The sequence below is a fragment of the Mus caroli genome, unplaced genomic scaffold (genome assembly GCF_978045245.1).
Source record: "Mus caroli unplaced genomic scaffold, Mus_caroli_1 scaffold_2, whole genome shotgun sequence".
In the NCBI taxonomy this organism is placed as follows: domain Eukaryota; kingdom Metazoa; phylum Chordata; class Mammalia; order Rodentia; family Muridae; genus Mus; species Mus caroli.
In genome coordinates, this window is record NW_028227257.1 from 61,880,327 (window position 1) to 61,901,710 (window position 21,384).

General features: G+C 45.1%; 1 protein-coding gene and 1 long non-coding RNA gene across 4 annotated transcripts in view; one reads left to right on the forward strand and one right to left on the reverse strand.

Annotated features, from left to right (window-relative positions):
- The window catches only part of Eif2ak4 (eukaryotic translation initiation factor 2 alpha kinase 4), a 94,970-nt gene that overhangs the window by 8,054 nt on the left and 65,532 nt on the right, over positions 1–21,384 (reverse strand). For all 3 annotated transcript variants that reach the window (XM_021183477.3, XM_029471630.2, XM_029471631.2), the window contains 9 exons: positions 19,870–19,919; positions 18,821–18,989; positions 17,529–17,645; positions 16,871–16,936; positions 5,370–5,540; positions 4,909–5,043; positions 4,495–4,602; positions 3,157–3,285; positions 858–944 (listed from right to left, as the gene is read on the reverse strand). In XM_021183477.3, the coding sequence (XP_021039136.1) occupies positions 858–944; positions 3,157–3,285; positions 4,495–4,602; positions 4,909–5,043; positions 5,370–5,540; positions 16,871–16,936; positions 17,529–17,645; positions 18,821–18,989; positions 19,870–19,919 (1,032 nt within the window). The remainder of the gene's footprint in view (positions 1–857; positions 945–3,156; positions 3,286–4,494; positions 4,603–4,908; positions 5,044–5,369; positions 5,541–16,870; positions 16,937–17,528; positions 17,646–18,820; positions 18,990–19,869; positions 19,920–21,384) is intronic.
- On the forward strand, positions 849–4,959 carry LOC147005838 (uncharacterized). Its single transcript, XR_015046497.1, has 3 exons — positions 849–1,040; positions 3,664–3,773; positions 4,837–4,959. It is a non-coding gene; the product is annotated as an uncharacterized LOC147005838 (long non-coding RNA).

Below are 21,384 nucleotides of genomic sequence, written 5' to 3' on the forward strand. Positions count from 1 at the left end.
TTAAAACACATGTCTAACTCATCCTGACAGCATTATAGGAGAAAATAAGGAGAATGAGAGATAAAGGCCAATTTTTTCTTTCAAAACAATATTTGAAAAGGTCGTGCGGTGGTAGGTTTATGTACAATTTTAGTTAGGTACAACAGAGTAAAATTGTTTAGGAAGACTCCAGAAGACAAGCTGTTGGCAGGCACAGCTCTCCTAAGACAAGAGCTTGGGGCTGGGAAAGATGGCTCAGTGGCTAAGAGCACTGGCTGCTCTCACAGGACCTGGGCTTCATTCCTTGTGGCAGCTTACTACCATCTGCAACTCCAGCTCTAGAAGAGGGCATCAGATTCCCTCTTCTGGCCTATGTAGGAACTGCACACACATGGTTCACAGACAGATGGAGGCAAAACACCTATACATAGAAATAGTACCCAAAAAATGTAGATTTAAAAAATTTATCTATTTTCTCTAGGAAGATGATCAGTCATGATAGAGTTTAGAGCCAGAGAGGGGGGGAGGGGAGGGAGGAGGGGAGGGGAGGGGAGGGGAGGGAAGAGGGGAGGGGAGGGGAGGGGAGGGGAGGGGAGGGGAGAGGAGAAGAGAAGAGAAGAGAAGAGAAGAGAAGAGAAGAGAAGAGAAGAGAAGAGGAGAAAAGAGCATGCTGAAGTACACTAGAGGTTCCACAGGAAACAGTTTGTGGAAAATGCTAGTTGATTTCCCAATGGTCTTGAATGTGTGTGCGCGCGTGCGTGCGTGCGTGCGTGTGTGTGCGTGTGTGTGTGTGTGTGTGTTGAATCAAGGGTCTTACCCATGCTAGGTAAGTGCTCAACCACAGAGCTCCATCTCCAGCCCTCCCCTTCCCTCTTTACCTTGACATGGCTTCCTTCTTTATCAGAGACCAGAGCCACATAGGTGATTTCATGGTGTCTGCAGTACTCTTGTAACTCTTCCTGGGACTGAAACAAACAGTGGGACAAATGGACACAGTGTGCCTGGAGCCCCTTCAAGTCATTAAGGACAATGAAAAAACTGCTGCTAATTGTATTCCCAAGGTGAGTTACTAAATATGCTGACTTCAGGGGGTAGGAATGCTATTGAGAGGAGCACAGAATTCCAGGAAGGAATTCTCTTGTGCTTTCGCTACTTTCATGATTGTGTTGAAGGATGGCAAACAAGTAATGCAGCCATGACAGGAAGAGGTTTTCAATGGCTTCAAACCTTAACAAAATGTGCCAAGTTCTGTAACACACACACACACACACACACACACACACACACACACACACACACAGAGCATTTTAGGAAAGCAAAGGAATAAAAAGACAGCAGCTAGAACAAAGCAGAATTAAGCTGGGTATTTTGTTCTTGCCTATAATCCTAGCACCCAGGAGGAGGCTGAGGCAGGAGGATGGGCTACACAGTGAGATCCTGTCTCAAAAAACAAACTGAACACCCGAACACTTCTCTAACAACATATGAAGCAAGCAAATAGATGCTTTTTCAGTTACATGATTAAAAAATTGACAACAGTTTTTATATGAACACACAGAGCTGCAGAAAGCTCATGGTGGGAGAGTTGGCCTGTGGGTTCCAGTCATTGCAGAGCCCTGGGGTGCCATTAGTGTAGCTAATGTACAAGCATCCTCCACGCCTGATAATGCAGACATTGGGTATCTAAAGCTCCCAACTCCAATTGTGAAGGGCAGGCAGGTGTCCAGGGTGACACTTTGCTCACCTCCACAGCTAGAGCAGATAGCAGGTCTGCACACTGGAGGCGCGCTGATGACTTACAGATCCACAGACACACAAGCTCAGAGTGCCCTCAGTGTGGCAAGCTGGCCACAGCATGTCCTCATTTTAGTCCCTGGAACCTGTCCAATGGTGGCCCTGGGCCATCACAGGGGCTGAGGTAGCCAGAGGTAGAGAGAAGGTAAAGATAGAAGTCTCACTGAGGACAAAGAAGAGGAAGCCTCCTCAGGAAAGAAAATTCCACACTGCTGAGTTTAAAGGAGGAAGGGCCCAGCCAGTGCAGGAGGTCTCTAGGTACAGACCCATGCCTCGGGCCTCTGGAGGGACAAGCCCTGCCAGTCATCTTGACCCTGACTTCTGACTTCCAGGATCTTAGAACAGAACTGTTAACACACTGGCCTTGTGGCCATCTGTTGTAGTAGCCATCAGATGCTAACGCAAGAGGTAACTCCACCCACAGAGATAAACCCTATTTGACAGACTCTGGTGTAGACTGGCAGGCACATCCAATTTTTTAAAACTGTTTTTACATTATGTGTGTGTGTGTGTGTGTGTGTGTCTTTCTGTGCATACCCACACATGTGTATGTACCTGCAGGGGCTAGAATTAACTCCCTGGAGCTGGAGTTACTTGCTGATGTAAGCCACCTGATATGGGGGGCTGGGAACAGAACTTAGGTCCGCTGGAAGAGCATCGAGGGCACATAAGCATCTTGCTAGCCCCTCTGTCCAACCTTCTGACATTGCTACAGGGAGTGGAGTTACACAGACCCCTGAGAGGCGGGCACATATGGCGGGCAGAGGGTAAACGGATAGGAAAGATGGCAAACTTCCAGCTTCTTTCTCACGCTCCTGAACTGAGACAAAGTCTTAAAGGCTTAAAGGCTTCTTCTACCAGTAGGGCACCACTGCCAGTAAACTAGTCTAACAAGTTCAAGGCCAGACCATACAAATACCCAATGTTTTGGACCAAACAGCTTCCCTGTCTTTGATTAAACTGACCAACCCTAAATTAGGGGGCATAGAGTGCTCAAAGGCCATTAAAACACCCATCCTCAAGGAGACCAGACATGAGGCTCCAGAGGCTCCACTCTGGGAAGGGTCTCGCTTCTCCCTCTCTGTGCCTTGCTGTGTCTGACATTTTCCCTGGTGTGCTTGAGATTTTTTCTGCCAGAGAAAGTGAACCCAATCAAGACCCCTACACAGTACACCATTATCATCTACAAAGCTCACCTTGAGAGACTTACCATTGAGTTACAACGAGTAAGCAAAACCAACAGAAATCTCAGCGTTTTAATGAGCTTAGGGTTATGGTTGGGCCCTACGGCTTCAGGTGGCTTCAGGTGGCCATGCCTGTGAAAGGCTGATCTATCCTGATCCGTAACCATCTGCATGTCATTCACAGCTTTCTGTCCCTTACCTGGGACCAGTCATACATGATTTCTGCAGTGATGCCTGCTGTCCACAGTTTCTGGGTTAGGTTGATGGCCCTGGACATGGACATCTGGCCAACACTGACAACCAGGAGATCACAGGAGCTCACTGTAACCTGATAGGAAACATAGTTACACGGGGTGGGGGTGGGGAACACTGCAGCTGCGGGGTGAGAGCAGCATCCTAGGGCTGACGAACTAACGCCCCTGAAATTGGGAACAGTCACACAGTGCAGATGGCTTTGGTTTAAAATGACATCTCGAAACAACAGAAAACAAGACAATTTAAAAAAGATCTTTACAGACATAATTTCAGCTGTCCTGTGCCATTAGGAAGATACATTTCCACTCCTACCCCTTCACCCAGGGAAAACAGATCTTGCCTGAAATGGGAAAAAGCCATTTTTTTTTTAAGCTTTGTAGACTAGCTGGGTTTTTGAGCAAGAGAATTGACAAAAGTGTGTTAACAAGCAGAATATGTTATCTTTACATAGTGTACTACGGATGTGGAGAGTTAAGTAGGAGAGATGCCTGAATCGGCAGCAGCCGGAGAGCAGAGAAGCAAGGAAGAGACAACTCTTCGCCTGGCCTGGGCACAGGAAAGGTAACTTTAAAACACTCGCGCTGCAGCTTTTAGGTCTTCAAAGCAGCTTTGTGCCCTTTGTTCCCGATTATTAAAATCCTAGACTCTTCAAAGTGATGGTCTTTCTATGTTAATGAGATAACTGAGACGGGGTTGGGGGAGAGGGACCTGGCCCTTGGGCAGACTAAGTCAGGATAAAGGGTTGGAGCTTTCAGACACAGCCCCAGTTCTGGGAGGGGAAGGGGCTAAGTGGGTCACTGGTGACATTGTCAACCCTGCTATATAATGAAGCATCCACCAAACAGCAAAGGGCAAGGTTCAGAGTGTTTTGGAAGGAGGCTCCCTGCTGATGGTGCACCACACAGGGCTAGGTGTTCATTCCTGAAGCGCCTAAGCTCTTCATGTCCTCACCTCTTCACGTTAATGTCAGTTATATTAAGCCAGGTCGATACAGGGTTTCTCTGAGTTCTGTGTCCTGCTCTAAGAAAGAGGGCTTCTACCTGGCATTGGAAGTGGAGGGGCCGACTTGGGGACTGAGCTCTCAACCTGTGGTTCTGCCATTGTCTTCAGGAGGGTGGGAGTATCATAGAGGGAACTGTGCCAGCTGGTGGCTGCTGCCATGCTGGTCCTTACTTGGCATGTGGGAGTGAGTATATAACTCGGCAGGCTGTGCTCCAAAGGTAGGTAAGTAACATGAGGAGTGGGGATGCCCCAAAGCGTGCCGGCAAGCATCAGGACTTACAGGCTCTTCCATGTTGAGGACAGCAGCAAATATCTTGTCTATGGCTATGCTGACACCGACAGCAGTGGGGACTGGCCCCACAGTCTGTGGGCCTCTGAACTTGGGAATCTGTGGATAGACCGGAGGCCAGGTTATGAAACAGGAAAGAAATATATTCTAGGTAAAGCAACAGCTAAAAAAAAAAAAAAAAAAAAAAAAAAGCAAGCCCTCACAAGCCTGGCGTGGTACATGCCTGTAATCTCAGAACTTGGGAGAAGAGGCAAGAAGATACATTTATATTCCTAGATAAATGCTACAGGGATTCCATAGGATTTACTGGGTTAACTTTTTGCATCATGACAGGGGGAATGAGCTGAGGAATTAGAGGAACTAGCAGTAGGCCAAAGCAAGTCAACACACAGGGCTTGCCCTTACCAGCAGGTCGTATCTGCCACCGGCGGCAAGGATCTCAGGCACAACCCTCTGCCTGCGTTTGCTGAATGCCAGGAACTGGAAGATGATGCCAGTGTGCTGCTGCACCTTGTAGACCAAGCCCAGGTTGATGGAGACCTGTGGAGGGAATGGCCACACATATGGGGCAGCAGCCTCAGCTGTGGAATGTGGACTACAACTCTGTCTCAATTATTCTGCATAAACAAAACCCTTCAGTAAGATCGGGCAAGAACTGTTTACTGGAGCCCGCCAAGCTCTGACAGTAACACCCTCTCTGAGGCACACGCCACAGAGTGGGTGTGTGTGACAGAAACAGTGTCGCTTGCAAAGAAATCCTGAGCTTTGGAGAAATACAACACTAACATTAGGGAAATAAGCCCCATCCCCTGGGGCCGCTGTTATCATGGCAGGCCCAAACTGCCAGCACAGAACAGCTGTCAAACCTGTAACTTCATGCCAAGTTTCTTCAGCAGCCCGACAACATCCTCGAGGTCTTTTAAGCTATACTTCACCAACTGAGCAACTCCTGTTTTCTGTTTTATTAGTGAGTTGATGGTTGGCGTTAGGTCTTGCAAATCCCCCTTCTGCTCGATGAACTTGTAGAGTCGACACAGCTGGAAAGCAAAGAGGCACAGTTAGCTGCTGCTCCAGGATGGGACAGGGACAGCATGCACAGTGCTTCCACACGCTGCGGGGCCTGCAGGGCCCTGTGTAGCCCCAAGAACGGGCATTGGGTGGTCACAGGTAATCCTAGCTTTTGTAATACCTACAGAGTATCCCTTCCCCCCAAATTCTGCTCTGAAGCAGCTCACAGAATGTTTGAGACAGACAGACATGTACTTAGTGGTAAGTACTGGCAGTGGACTGGACACTGGCTGGGCCTCTGCTGTGCGTTGTCCCCATTGTAAACCATGTTCCCCTCCTCCGTCCACACCCTCATTTTCATTACTGCAGGTGCACAAATGAGAGGGGCAGGCCATGCCAGACTTGTTCAGATATTCACAGAATTAGCCGGAAACTCTTCTCTCCCCTTGCCCGAGTAATCCCCACGAGGAGCCCAGGGCTGCCTCCCCCTGCACCACCTCTGGAGCCCCTATTCCCTCAGCCACTCTGTGTCTGCCATGTCTGCTCCTGAGAAAAGCAGTGCTGCGGACGGCAAACTCTGGCTGACCCCAGTCCCCAGCACGCAGCAGGAGGAAGAAGGAGTAACTATGGACACAGTGCCCGAGAGAAAACTACCAGGAGCCAAGCTGGAGATCAGACCAAAATTCCAGCTATACCACACTGTATGTAGGCAGTATCTGGCCCACCTATAGGTTGGCACACAAAACCCAGGAGCTGAGTGAAGTCTCAGCTTAACGTAATCAGTTAACCATATGTCATTTGCACTTTAAATCCCAAAGAGTTAGTTTCTCTCCCTTTTAATTTTATTCTTTATTTTTGAGACAGGTTCTCACTGTGTAGCCCTAGAAGTCCTTAAGTAGACCTGGCCTCACACTCACAGAGATCTGTTTGACTCTTGACTCTGTCCCACGAGTGCTGGGATTAAAGGTGTGTGCCACTGTGTACTGCAAAGTGGTTGTCTTGTAATCTTCTAACTAAGTTAAAGATAAAAAGGTTTAACTACAAAATCATGCTTTTGACTCTTGACTTAATTTTTCCTTCCTAGCGCTGGCAGTGTAGCTCTGTGGCTGGAGCTCTGGGTTTGATTCCTAGTACAAAGGAAGTGAGGAGGTTAGTTAGCTCAAAATAAGAGAAAATTTTCCCCAATAGCTTTTCCATGAAGTTACCTGGCTAATACCTGGCAGGAGCAATGAGGGAGCTTTTGTATCCACATGACTGGATGAAACTCAGTGTCTCTTGGGTTTCAAGATGTCACTGTGAACTAAGACGGAGCTGGACACGAACCTTCCTGCCCCTCATCCCCCATTTCCCTAGTATACTTGGAGCACCATTTTAAAATAATGAAGTATCAAATGTCATTAGATCCCATTTTTTTCTTTTAAAACTAGTCAAATACACTTCTTGTTCAGCATCACAAAGAGATGTTGATATCTTAGCAGCAGTACGGTATCTTAGCATGGTATCTCTGAGACATTTTCAAATATGGCATTAATTCAAAGAAACTTCTGGGTATAGAGTCACTGATCTGGACAGCTTCAACCAGATTCTTGGCACAAACTAGAGTCCCCAGGGCAAGGGATCCCCAATCAAGGAACTGCCTCTCTCAGGCTAAGCAAGCCATGGGAATCAAGCTTGTAAGCAGGGTTCCTGTCATGTCTCTGCTTCAGTTCCTGCCCTGACTTCATGGAAGTGTAAGCCAAGTCAACCCTTTCCTCTCCAAGTTGCTTTTGGTCATGGTGGTCATCTCAAAATAGAACGACAAGTAGAACATCTTCCCTAAATGAATGTGGGTGTTTCTTTCAACCATGGTCTATGTGAGCCCTGTGAAAGTTGTTTCAAAGAGTCGAGTGTGGCCTCCCTTCCCCCCAGCCTGGAACCTGCCTGCTCAAGGGTGGAGCTACCGGCTCATTCGTCCTGCCACGCCCACTGCTGGAACCTGCCTTTGCTGCCTGGAGTCACACACGTGTTCGTCCTGCTACTGGACCCTGAGTTACTTGGCGGGAAATTGGGTTCCCTCCCCCTTCCTTTATTAACTGAGTGTCTGGAATTAATAAAATTGAGTCTTGATCAGGATTTGTCTTGGCTCCATTCTTTTCTTCCGCCCCGTCTAGTTTCCTCTCTTTTCAGCCTGAACTGCCTTTCTCAGCGAACCGTTCGTGTTGTGGACTGCGGGCGGGCCGCAACAGTTGGTGCCCGAACAGGGACCTGAAGAATGGCAGAGGGATGCTAAGAGAAACGACTGCTGTGTGGAGCTCCACAAGAAAGGAAAGGATCTTCGTATCGGAGGAGCATCGGAGCAACGGACAGGTACACATGCTAGCGCTAGCCTAAAAATTTTCAGTTTTGTAAAGTGTTGCTGAGGATGCGGTAGGATACGAATCAAGTTTGAAGCAGTGCTGACCCAACACTGTTTCTGCTTGGGGTCAGCAGTTCGTTAATCGGAACTAGATACGGAGACAGGCGGTGTGCCGCAGTTTTTTAGAAAACTGCTTAGGTAGAAGAAAGAAGGGTTCAAAATCATGGATCAGGCGGTTGTTTTTAGTTTTCAGGAGTTGCTTAAGGAAAAAGGAGTAAGGCTTGAAGTACAATTAGTAAGAAATTTTTTAGATAAGATAGATAGCTGTTGTCCATGGTTCAAAGAAGAAAAAACGATAAATTGTGGAACCTGGGAGAAAGTTGGTGAGGCCCTAAATATCGCTCAGACAGATAATTTTACCCTAGGTCTCTGGGCGCTTGTAAATGATGCTATAAAAGATGCAACTTCTCCAGGGCTAAATTGCCCTCAGGCGGAACTTGTGGTATTTCAGGAGGAGTGCCTATCAGAGAAGGCCTCCTCAAAAAAAGATCTTCTTAACTCAAAAATTGATAAATGTGGAAACTCTGATGATGGACTGAATTTTAACAAAAATCACTCAGATAGAGGAATTGCCCATTACCTTAATGAGAACTGGTCCTCTTGCGAATCTCCCGCTTCACCTATAGTCACCACTTCGGGAGGTGCTACGCATAGGGACACACGGCTAAGTGAGTTAGAGTTTGAGATTAAGCTTCAGAGGCTGACTAATGAGCTTCGGGAACTAAAAAAGATCTCAGAAGCAGAGAAGAGTAACTCTTCTGTAGTTCACCAAGTGCCGCTAGAAAGAGTTGTGAGTCAGGCTCATGGGAAAGGACAGAATTCGTCTAATACGCTGGCATTTCCTGTGGTCGAGGTAGTTGATCAGCAAAATGCTAGGACCAGACATTACCAGACCTTGGATTTCAAGTTGTTAAAAGAGTTAAAGGCAGCTGTTGTGCAATATGGTCCTTCAGCCCCATTCACTCAAGCATTATTGGACACAGTTGCGGAGTCAAACTTAACCCCCTCAGATTGGAAGACTCTGTCCAAGGCTACCCTGTCAGGAGGAGATTTTTTGCTTTGGGATTCTGAATGGCGAGACGCCAGTAAGAAAACTGCTGCTTCTAATGCTCAGGCTGGTAACCCAGACTGGGATAGCAACATGCTTTTAGGAGAGGGTCCATATGAGGGACAGACAAATCAGATTGATTTTCCCGTTGCAGTGTACGTGCAAGTTGCGACAGCCGCATGCCGTGCTTGGGGAAGGTTGCCAGTTAAAGGAGATACTAGTGGAAGTTTAGCTAGCATTCGGCAGGGTTCTGATGAACCATATCAGGACTTTGTGGACAGGCTGTTGATTTCCGCTAGTAGAATCCTTGGAAGTCCAGACACAGGTAGCCCCTTTGTTATGCAGCTGGCTTATGAGAATGCTAACGCAACTTGCCGAGCTGCAATTCAACCGCATAAGGGACAGACAGATTTGGCGAGATATGTCCGTCTTTGCACAGACATCGGGCCTTCCTGCGAGTTCTCGCAGGGAACCCACGCGCAAGCAATGTTCTCGAGGAAACGAGGAAATAATGCATGCTTTAATTGTGGAAGTTTGGATCATTTTAGAAGTAATTGTCCTAAGAACAAGGGCGCCAAGGGTAGACAAACAGGCCGTACCCCAGGAATATGTCCCAAGTGTGGGAAGGGCCGCCACTGGGCAAAAGATTGTAAACATAAACCAAGGGTTTTGAGCCGCCCGGTGCTGGGAAACGAGGAAAGGGGTCAGCCCCAGGCCCCGAGTTACTCAAAGAGGACAGCTTATGGGGCCATAAATCTGCTGCCCAGCCAACAAAATCAGTTCTTGAACTTGTCAGGTCAAACCCAGGAAATGCAAGACTGGACCTCTGTTCCACTGTCCACGCAGTATTAACCCCAGAAATGGGAGTCCAAACTCTGCCTACCGGAGTCTTCGGACCACTGCCCACAGAAACCTGTGGCTTTCTCTTGGAACGTAGCAGTTCTATTGTAGAAGGCCTGCAGATTTTTCCAGGTGTTATAAATAATGATTATGAGGGAGAACTTAAAATCATAGCCGCTTGCCCTCGTGGTGTTATAACTATACCTGCTAATCAAAAAATTGCTCAACTTACTTTGATCCCTTTACGCCAGTCACTGTATAGATTCTTTAAAAGTGAAGAAGGACAAAATAATTTTGACTCCTCGGGTGTAAATTGGGTGAAATCTATCACAAATCAGAGACCTAACCTTAAATTGACTCTTGATGGAAAAGGCTTTGAAGGATTAATAGATACCGGGGCCGACGTAACAATTATAAGAGGGCAGGACTGGCCCTCAAACTGGCCCTTGACTGCTTCCTTAACTCATCTTCAAGGAATTGGGTACGCCAGTAACCCAAAACGTAGTTCCAAATTGCTAACCTGGAGAGATGAGGAAGGGAAATCAAGAAAGATTCAGCCGTATGTTATGTCAAATTTGCCTGTGACCCTGTGGGGAAGAGATCTGTTGTCACAGATGGGTGTTATTCTGTGCAGTTCTAAGGAGATGGTGACTGAGCAGACATTCAGGCAGGGACTCCTGCCTGGTCGTGAACTAGTAAAAAAAGGACAGGGAATTAAGACCTTTGAGGATCTTAAACCCCACTCTAACATGAGAGGTTTAAAGTATTTTCAATAGCAACCACTATCTTGCCTGCATCCCACGCGGAAAAAATTCAATGGCGTAATGATATTCCGGTGTAGGTAGATCAGTGGTCTTTACCTAAAGAAAAAATAGAGGCCGCTTCTTTGCTAGTGCAGGAGCAGTTAAAAGCAGGACATTTGGTGGAGTCTCACTCTCCCTGGAATACACCCATTTTCATTATCAGAAAGAAATCTGGAAAATGGAGACTGTTACAAGATTTAAGAAAAGTTAATGAGACCATGGTAGTTATGGGAACCTTACAACCGGGGCTCCCCTCCCCAGTGGCCATTCCTAAGGGATATTATAAGATTGTTATAGATTTGAAAGATTGTTTCTTTACCATCCCTTTGCATCCAAAGGATTGTGAGAGATTTGCTTTTAGTGTTCCTTCTGTAAATTTCAAGGAACCCATGAAAAGATATCAATGGACAGTCCTCCCGCAGGGGATGGCTAATAGTCCCACATTATGTCAAAGGTTTGTGGCGAAAGCAATTCAGCCTGTTAGACAACAATGGCCAAATATTTACATCGTTCATTTCACAGATGATGTCTTGATGGCAGGAAAGGACCCCCAAGAATTGCTTTTGTGTTATAAAGGTTTACAAAAAGCCCTAGCTGATAAGGGATTACAAATTGCTTCTGAAAAAGTACAAACTCAGGATCCTTATAATTATTTGGGTTTTAAACTCACTGATCAAGCTGTTTTTCCCCAAAAGATCGTTATTCGTAGAGATAACTTAAAGACCTTAAATGATTTTCAAAAATTGTTGGGTGATATTAACTGGCTTCGCCCCTATTTAAAGCTTACTACAGGGGAGTTAAAACCTTTATTTGATATTCTTAAAGAGAGTTCTGATCCCATTTCCCCTAGATCCCTAACCTCAGAAGGATTGCTGGCCTTACAACTAGTGGAAAAGTCTATTAAAGAGCAATTCGTTACCTATATAGATTACTCCCTGCCGCTGCACCTGTTAATTTTCAATACGACTCATGTGCCTACGGGACTGCTATGGCAAAAATTTCCTATAATGTGGATACATTCAAGGATTTCTCCCAAACGTAATATCTTGCCATATCACGAAGCAGTGGCTCAGATGATTATCACTGAAAGAAGGCAAACATTGACTTATTTCGAAAAAGAGCCAGATATCATTGTTCAGCCTTACAGCGTAAGTCAAGACACTTGGCTGAAACAGCATAGTACAGATTGGTTGCTTGCACAACTAGGGTTTAATGGAATTATAGACAACCACTACCCTCAAGATAGGTTAATAAAATTTTTAAATGTACATGATATGATATTTCCTAAGATGACTTATTTACAGCCTTTAAATAATGCTCTATTGATTTTTACTGATGGCTCCTCTAAAGGGCGAGCTGGATATCTTATTAATGATCAACAGGTTATCGTAGAGACTCCTGGTCTCTCGGCTCAGCTAGCCGAATTAACAGCAGTGCTAAAGGTCTTTCAGTCTGTACATGAGGCTTTTAATATTTTTACTGACAGTTTATATGTTGCTCAATCAGTACCCTTATTGGAAACCTGTGGCACATTTAACTTCAATACGCCATCAGGATCCTTATTTTCAGAATTGCAAAACATCATTCTTGCCCGGAAAAATCCGTTTTATATTGGCCACATACGGTCTCACTCTGGTCTTCCTGGGCCTCTGGCCGAGGGTAATGATCGCATTGACAGGGCTCTAATAGGAGAAGCTTTAGTTTCAAATCCTGTTGCTCTGGCCCAACGTGATCATAAAAGGTTTCACCTCTCTAGCCACACCCTAAGGCTCCGCCATAAGATCACTAAGGAGCAAGCAAGAATGATTGTAAAACAATGTCCTAAATGTATTACATTATCTCCAGTGCCACATCTAGGAGTCAATCCTAGAGGCCTTATGCCTAATCATATTTGGCAAATGGATATAACCCATTATGCAGAATTTAAAAAACTAAAATATATACATGTTTGCATTGATACCTGTTCAGGATTTCTCTTTGCTTCCCTGCATACAGGGGAGGCTTCAAAAAACGTAATTGATCATTGCCTACAAGCCTTTAATACCATGGGGTTGCCTAAGCTCATTAAGACAGATAACGGGCCATCTTATTCTAGTAAAAACTTTATTACATTCTGTAAAGAATTCGGTATCAAACATAAAACTAGAATTCCTTACAACCCCATGGGACAAGGAATAGTTGAACGTGCTCATAACACCTTAAAAAATTGGCTTTTTAAAACAAAAGAGGGGCATCTATATCCCCCAAGGTCACCAAAGGCTCATCTTGCCTTTACCTTATTTGTCCTAAACTTTTTGCAAACTGACATTAAAGGTCAGTCTGCAGCGGAACGCCACTGGCACCCAGTTACTTCTAATTCTTATGCATTGGTAAAATAGAAGGACGCCCTGACTAATAAATAAAAGGGTCCAAATCCAGTTCTAATCTGGAAAAGAGGCTCGGTTTGTGTTTTTTCACGAGATGAAGATGAAGCACGGTGGCTACCAGAGAGATTAATTCGTCAGGTAAACACAGATTCTGTCTCTCCTCGTAAGTATCATTCTAAAGACTAAAATTCCTCTTGTGCTGGGAGTGGAAGCTCTCAGAAAAACTGTTTTCCTCTGAGCCAATTCCCCTACAAGAGGCCAGAGATTAACTTTAGCTTTACAATTTGCATCTAAATAAAGTACCTTGACTTCTCCGAACAGAAAATTTACATTGCTACACTCTCATTGTTTAGAATTCTTCCTTCTCTCAAGCAGGTCAATCTACATTCTCCGGTTCTCCGCCCCTACGAGCAAACAGGTGGTACTGCTAATCTCCCTTCAAAGGACATCCCAGCTTGTGGCTTTTCAGTCTAAGATAAGATCTAGATTTACCAAGAGAGCTAGGGAAGTAAAAATTTCATATATATTTACAAAGATTAGTTCTTATTTTGATAGAGATGGGCTTAGTCCCTTAGCTGGCCTCTGGCTTTTCACCCTTGCTGTTACTGCAAGGTGTCCTTAGTTCCTCAGGCTACTGAGAATAACAGGGATAAAGAAGAAAGACTTTCAGCTCCTATTTTAACCAAAATTAATGGTGTTAATACTGACATAATTCTTATCTTGGCCTTGCTAAATCTGAGGTTAACAAGTCTCATATAGAGACCTCGCAATAACTCAGAATTGCGCTACTGATTCATAATCATATGAATACGGTATGGGTACCGCTTGGCGCAGGAGATTACTACAGAGGAAAAGTCCAGCTTGACCGTTTCTGAGTTCCCTGTGTGACACACCTGATTTAAAAGAGGTTGGTATCTGACTCCAGCTAAAAACCAAAAATACTTAAGGCTCTGCCTCCCCTCCCCAAAAGATACCAAGAGCCACAGATGTGAGTTGTTACAATGCTCACAAGAGGAATCAGGTCAATGTCCACCCAAGTCAAGGTTAAAGGCCCACTCATCTATGGATAAAAAGAATCATTTAATCACCTCTGTTAAGCATTGCCTATTTAAACTTAATTAATAGGGGAGAGAGAGATTGGAGACCTTGCTGTCGTAAGGGCAAGCCCTTCACTGCCTCCCACCCAAAAAATAAAAAAGCCAATTGGCCTTGTACTAGGAGCCAGCCAGTCTTCACCCCTTCTCCCTGTTCCCCTGCCTGTCACCCAAAATTACAGAGAATTATCAGCTCAGTGTTATTCTAAAATCGTTTAGTTAAACTCAGCTAGGGTACCAACGCCCTACTTAATGCAAACAGGTAGCTACCTATTCAGTACTAATTAGCATTATAAAGTCAGAGCCTACAGCCCAGCGCTGCTATTCAGTCAGTGCTTTAAAGACAGTCTTAGCCAGATACAGTTTACCATTAGAAAAGTTAGGGAATCCCACGGAAACAGGTTTTTTCTTTAGCCCTAAGAACTCAGGCAGAACTATTGAACATAGATAATTTTTCTGCCTCAGGCCACCCCCTTTTTTTATTTTTGTTTTGTTATCTAATGGGGGGAAATGTGGCCTCCCTTCCCCCCAGCCTGGAACCTGCCTGCTCAAGGGTGGAGCTACCGGCTCATTCGTCCTGCCACGCCCACTGCTGGAACCTGCCTTTGCTGCCTGGAGTCACACACGTGTTCGTCCTGCTACTGGACCCTGAGTTACTTGGCGGGAAATTGGGTTCCCTCCCCCTTCCTTTATTAACTGAGTGTCTGGAATTAATAAAATTGAGTCTTGATCAGGATTTGTCTTGGCTCCATTCTTTTCTTCCGCCCCGTCTAGTTTCCTCTCTTTTCAGCCTGAACTGCCTTTCTCAGCGAACCGTTCGTGTTGTGGACTGCGGGCGGGCCACAACAGTCGAGGGCAGATATTTGTGAAGATCCTCTCTTATTCTTCTATGTCCAGGCACTGTGCCAGCCATACAGTAACTGTCTAGGGATTAAGCGACTCTACTTGCCCTGTCCACAATCATATTTTAGTTTATTGAACCTGTGAATTTTGTTACCACCAAAGATCATGGGATGAAGTTTGAGATCAAGGAAGGGCTGTAAAGCTTCTGGGAAGGTTATTTATTTATTTATTTATTTATTTAGATTTTCAAGATAGGATTTCTCTGTAGCCCTGGCTGTCCTGGGACTCACTCTGTAGACCAGGCTGGCCTTGAACTCAGAAATCCACCTGCCTCTGCCTCCCAAGTGCTGGGATTAAAGGCGTGAGCCACCACTGCACAGCAACTTAAATTTTTTTAACTTATTTTTATTTATTTATTTTTTGATTTTTGGAGACAGTTTTTCTGTGTAGCACTGGTTGTCCTGGAACTTGCTCTGTTGACCAGGCTAGCCTCAAACTAAGGTCTTTGTCTCCTAAGTACTGGGATTAAAGGCATGAATCACCATGCCCAGTTGCTTCTGGAAAAGTTTGAAACATAAAAACATTTTTTTTCTTGGGGCTGGGTTTAGTGAAGAATGTAATTGCTTAGTATGCGAGACTCTAGGTTGAATTTTTAACACCACAAAAGAAAATTAAAACCAAGCTGGGCAGTGGTGGCACACTTGCGAGGCAGAGGCAGGCGGATTTCTGAGTTCGAGGCCAGCCTGGTCTATAGAGTGAGTTCCAGGACAGCCAGGGCTATACAGAGAAACCCTGTCTCGAAAAACCAACCAACCAACCAAACCAAACCAAACCAAACCAACCAACCAAACAAACAGAAAATCAAAAAACAAAAAAAGAAAAAAAAGAAAAAAAGAAAATTAAAACCAACCTGGGGATCCATCCCATAATCAGCCTCCAAATGCTGACACCATTGCATACACTAGCAAGATTTTGCTGAAAGGACCCTGATATAGCTGTCTCTTGTGAAGCTATGCTGGGGCCTAGCAAACACAGAAGTGGATGCTCACAGTCAGCTATTGGATGGATCACAGGGCCCCCAATGGAGGAGCTAGAGAAAGTAACCAAGGAGCTAAAGAGATCTGCAACCCTATAGGTGGAACAACAATATGAACTAACCAGTATCCCCCGGAGCTCGTGTCTCTAGCTGCATATGTATCAGAAGATACAGAAGATCAGTGGAAAGAGAGGCCCGTTGGTTTTGCAAACTTTATATGCCTCAGTACAGGGGAACGCCAGGGCCAAGAAGTGGGTGGGTAGGGGATGGGGGGGAGGGCATGGGGGGACTTTTGGGATAGCATTGGAAATGTAAATGAAAATGAAGAAAATACCTAAAAAAATATGGAGAAAATACACAAAATTCTGTTTTCTTCTGCTGTTTAGCCATTCTGTTAAGTGTGGGCCATTGTGCCAAAGATTTGGATTAAATAACATCAGTAGAGAGAACACAGTTGTCCTGTTTACCAAGAAGATTTTAGAGGTAGGAAATCTTCTAGGAAGGTAAGAGCCACAATTCTGTTCTGAAGAGTAGAAGACCTTGGGCGAGCTTAGGCTGTTTAGAAGGATTTGCAGAAATCTGTACCCTGGTTCCACATGGCTTGTTTTGGAAGAGGCATCGTAGAGCTGAGCCTGCTCTGCAGGAGGCTGTATCAAGCTCAGGCTTTACAAGGGATGTGAAAGAACCCAGTAATCAAGGAAGAGCGGGACTCCGCATGTGGAGGACACACAGAAGGACACACTCTGATCACAGCACCAGTCTCTCTCTTCCAATCCCAGTGGTTGCCATGGCACCAACACTCAAGGGGGAAGCTGCATCTGTGAGCAGCAGATGTGTGTTGCTTGCTACCGCACTGCTACAGAAACGTGGTGACATTTTCTGACACCGTAAAATGGTAGAGACAGTGGCAAACACGCCATTAGAAGGTACTTACGCTATTAGAAGACAAGGACAGGTTACAGAATTTAGCTTCCACTTCTCTCCTAGTCAGCTTCTCTGTCTGATGGAGAAGAGAAAGGGAACATGAGTGATGCCTAGTTCTTGGGAGGCCAAGGCAGGCCTTTGTGAGTTCAAGGCCAGCTTGGTAAACATAGTGAGACCCTGTCTCAAATCCCAGAAGTCCTCCTGGAAACAAAAGCAATACAGTGACCTCCAGCCTTCCCTCCCAGTCCCTTCATTCTGCCAGTGCCCCATCTGCATTCTGTTGAACCCAGCACGGCCCAGCAGCAGCAGCACTTTGTGAGGAAGAAACAAACCCCTAGAAAACAGCCAGTAAAGTCGGAACCCTCGAAGCCAATCTGCCAGATGAATGAAAACTAGGCAAGGCTTCCCTGTATTAAAAAAATATATAACATTAATGAAAATCCCAATTCATTCTGCGTTAACCACAGACCGTCCACACAGTTACCTCCCCCACGGTCACATAATTAGAAACAATAAAAATAAATCTTAAACACAATTGCTTCTGTCACATTAGAGCAAAGATGAAGAGAGATGAAATTCTCCATGTAGTTTTATGGTTGCTTGAGAATATTCATGGGCTAGTATTATTATTACCCTTCAACATCGAGTCAGAGAAATGAAGTGCTCACCACAGCATCATACAGAATAACGTAGACTTGGCTGAGCTTATCCTCTGGGATCCCACAGTGTAGGAGTATTGCCTTCAGAAGCATCGTATGGTTCAAGTAAATACTGTAATTTCTTTCCTAGAATAGAGAGAAAAATACTGTTATTTTCATTATAAAAGCAATACAAGTATGTGGCCAAATGAAATCTGGTAATTAATTTATTTTCCTACCACCACAGGAGAGCTAAAGTATAGCATTCTCTTTCCTGGTTCATTTTTCTTTCTTTCCTGGCCATCTATTCATCTATCTACTGAGACAGGGTTTCTCTGTATACCCCTGGCTGTCCTGGAGCTTGCTTTGTAGACCAGGACGGCCTCGAATTCACCGAGATCCACCTGCCTCTGCTTTCTGAGTACTGGGATTAAAGTCAATTGTCACTACAGTTTGGCTTATCTTTCATATCCATTATCTTCAATGTTACAGTTGAAGAATGTAATACTTTTATAATATTCATAAAAATACACGGGTTGGTCTTCAACTAAGTTAAAGAGCCTAAAAGAGCACACACAGATGGAGAAACAAGGAGTCAGATCAGTGGTAACCGACTTGCAAGCAGAAGGTTGTTAACGGTCATCATTCCCTTTGGCCACAGCAGTGAGTTACTGAGTGCTCACAGGTGTGCCGGGACAGCTGGCTACAGGGAGAAGTGGCCCAGGGGCTCTACCTTGAATGAGCACACTGTGCTTGGAGAAAAAAAAAATTAATGATCACATAGCTGCCTCATGTCAAGAGCTGTGAGGGTCGAGACTAAAGTGTGACCAGCCAGCCAACTCTGGAGGCTTCCTGGGAAAAGGTCTGACCCATGGCTGGATGAGAGAAGATTTTCTGGAATGTGAACATCCGTGACCAACAGTGGGGATGGCAGGCCTGTGAGGAGAGCAGCAAGCAGTCCCCTTCAGAGCTGGAGAGGAAGAGCTGGTGGGAAGGGACACTGGGTAGCTGACAGTGAGATGAGGGGGAGCACTGAGGTCCTCACCAGGGCAGGAGTGCGCCAAGAGCATGGTAGGAAGCAGCCTCATTCCTGAACGTTGTAAGGATGGGTAGAGAAAAAACTCGGCCCACCCCCAACAAACCAATTCTGTCAGGTTAGAAGCCCAAGTCCAAGATGAAGCTCAAAGTGTCATCCTCAAACTCTGCAGTTGCTTCAGAAAAGCCATGATCTGCTCCAGCACTCAGCAAGAGGCAGCAGTGGGTATGGGTCCCTCTGCCTACACTAGCAGGACAAGGCAACACATGACAGAGCGGGAAGGAACCTGAAGTGCAGGAAACTCCTGGATTATTTCATAGATGGTGTAGATGGTTTCGGCAGTGGGCAGAGAGCTGTTGGTGGTAGAAGTGACGATATCAAATGCACATTCCAGGAGTTCTTTGGGATGAAATCGGTCTAACTTCCGAGGTCTGAACACCCGCTCTATGCAGTATCTGGAGGAAGGAACCAGCTTTCTTAGATCGCTGCTTATTGGAAATAAATACGTATGAGGAATTGTTGGACAAAGAAATGAAGTTAAAAAAAAAATCTGTGTTGTGCTCAACAGTTCAAAGTCATGTTTGAACCCAACCAATTTTGCCTCATTCATAATCTATACCCCAGGTTCCAGCCTTGTACTGTTAATTTTTTTTTTTTACATATGTCTGATAGAGAAAAAGATATTACACCAAATGACATTAAGTGATGGCTTTCTACACAGAACTGTCCATGCTTTAGGACTGACTGGTAATTGTGGCCTCATAGCGCATAGAGAGAGAAATGTGACATGGTGTGCCCCACTGACAGCATTTTGGTTGTAATTGATGACGATCTGAGAGTCTGACCCCTGCAGTATCTGAACACCAAGCTCTCAGCACTGGCTGTTCTTGCTGGATCATCCCATTCTTTACAAGGAACTTTCATTTAGTTACCTGCATAAGGAATCCACAGAGACCACTGGCCATTTGTCCCTCCAATTAAACCTTAAAAGCAGCCATTTGAGATCAACAACAGCCAGGTCCTCCCTCCCCAAGTAACCACTTGAAAACATCATTAGTTATGTTGCCTGGGGCCATGTAGAAAGCACAGAATATACAGCAGGCCTGTCAGGAGACATGATTGCTTCATTTCTTCTAAAGATGTCTTAAGACATTCTAGTCAGCTGAGGACAAGGGAGCCCTGGGGCTGGGCTCCCTGACACATGCTGCTCAACACTTCAACCCCAGAAGTCTTTCCTGTATGAAAGTTTCAGAAGAAAAAAACAAAACCTCCCACCCACCTTTGTCTGATTTCATTCCCACATCTACCAAATGCAGGGTGCACAATACACCTTACCGTTTTAAATTCAGTATGTTATTTCTTGCCACATATCTTGCAAAAGGGACCTGAAAGAAAGTTTTAAAGACCCGCATCATGAGGTGCCAAGTACTACATTCTTTTAGATTTTAAAACAGCTTTGCTGGGCTAGAACCCACACATCACTTTAAGGTCAGGCACCCATTTAATAGTGAGGTCAGAACCAACTGCCCAGCCAGCACACCCTATGATGTCAGCACAATGATGAAATAGCTGCTGATGCATTTCTTTAAAAAGTATACCCTAGCCATTAAGCAGCATGTGACCGTACCCCGAGAGCATGCACACTTGGGATGCTCATGTGTGCTTCAGCTGCAGTAGGCTCTACTGCAGACTCTGCTCACTGCATTTCTGAGGGCTGTGAAACATTCTTCTTTTTTGTTGAAAACATGGTCATATTTTATCATGCTCATTTGAAATATGCATAGGTTACTGGTTTGTTGAGATTTTTAAGGTGTAGTTTATGGGTTAGAGAGATGACTTAGAGGGTAGTAAGACTTGTCATGCATGCTGGCTAGTTTTCAGTGGACACAGGTTCAGCCATTTTCTTGATTGATGTTTGATTCAGGAGAGGCCTAGCCTATCGTGGGTAATGTTCTCCTTCCTGGGCTGGTCTCTGGTGTGCCAGCCCCGCAAAGCTGTTTCCTTGCTTCCACATGCACATTTCTACACAATTCTTTTTGTTCTCTCACATACACTCTAGTACATTTTTAAAAATTCTCATTTACAATAACAGTCAAAATGAGTGAGTGCTTTCTCTTATGGTGAATAAAGTTCCTGAGTTCCATATCGGTCTCTTAGAGGAAATTATTTATTTTATGTATGGGTATTTTGTCTGCATGCATATGCATATCCCCTAGAACTATCATTACAGACAGCTGTGAGCTGCCACGTAGGCGCTGGGAATTGAACTTGGGTCCTCTAGAGGAGCAGTCAGTGCTCCCAACTGCTGAGGCATCTCTCCAGCCCAAGGAAATTCTGTTATGGAAAGGGAGCTCATGTTTAATGACCTGCCCCTAGTACCCTCTAGTAATCAGAGTGCAGCTACGTATCCTCCGGACCGCTGCTCTTTTCCTAACAGCCCAATGGTGATGGGCTGTTTATTCACCTCTGTCAAGCAATAATTCCAAGCTACTTTGCTTATTTAAAAGAAAAACAGAAGCCAAAAATATAGAAGGAAAGCTGGGAGTGGTGCTCACCAGCAGAATCCTTGCTTTCATATAAATGAGGTCCTGAGCTCCACTCCAAGCACCCCTCACCCATGAGCAGTGTCCCTCCCTCCTCCCCTACCTTCCTTCCTCTCCCCCCATATTTCTCTCACACATGCACATAATTATTTGGAAAAAAAATTCTCTTACATCTTAAAAGCAAAAGTTGTTTTGCAACAAGCCATAAAAAGTAAAAAGAAAAGAAAAGCAAAAAGGTAAATGCCTTGATTGTATTCTTCCTCCTAGGACTTTGAGATACTCCCTGACACCCTACTTTTTGGAGATG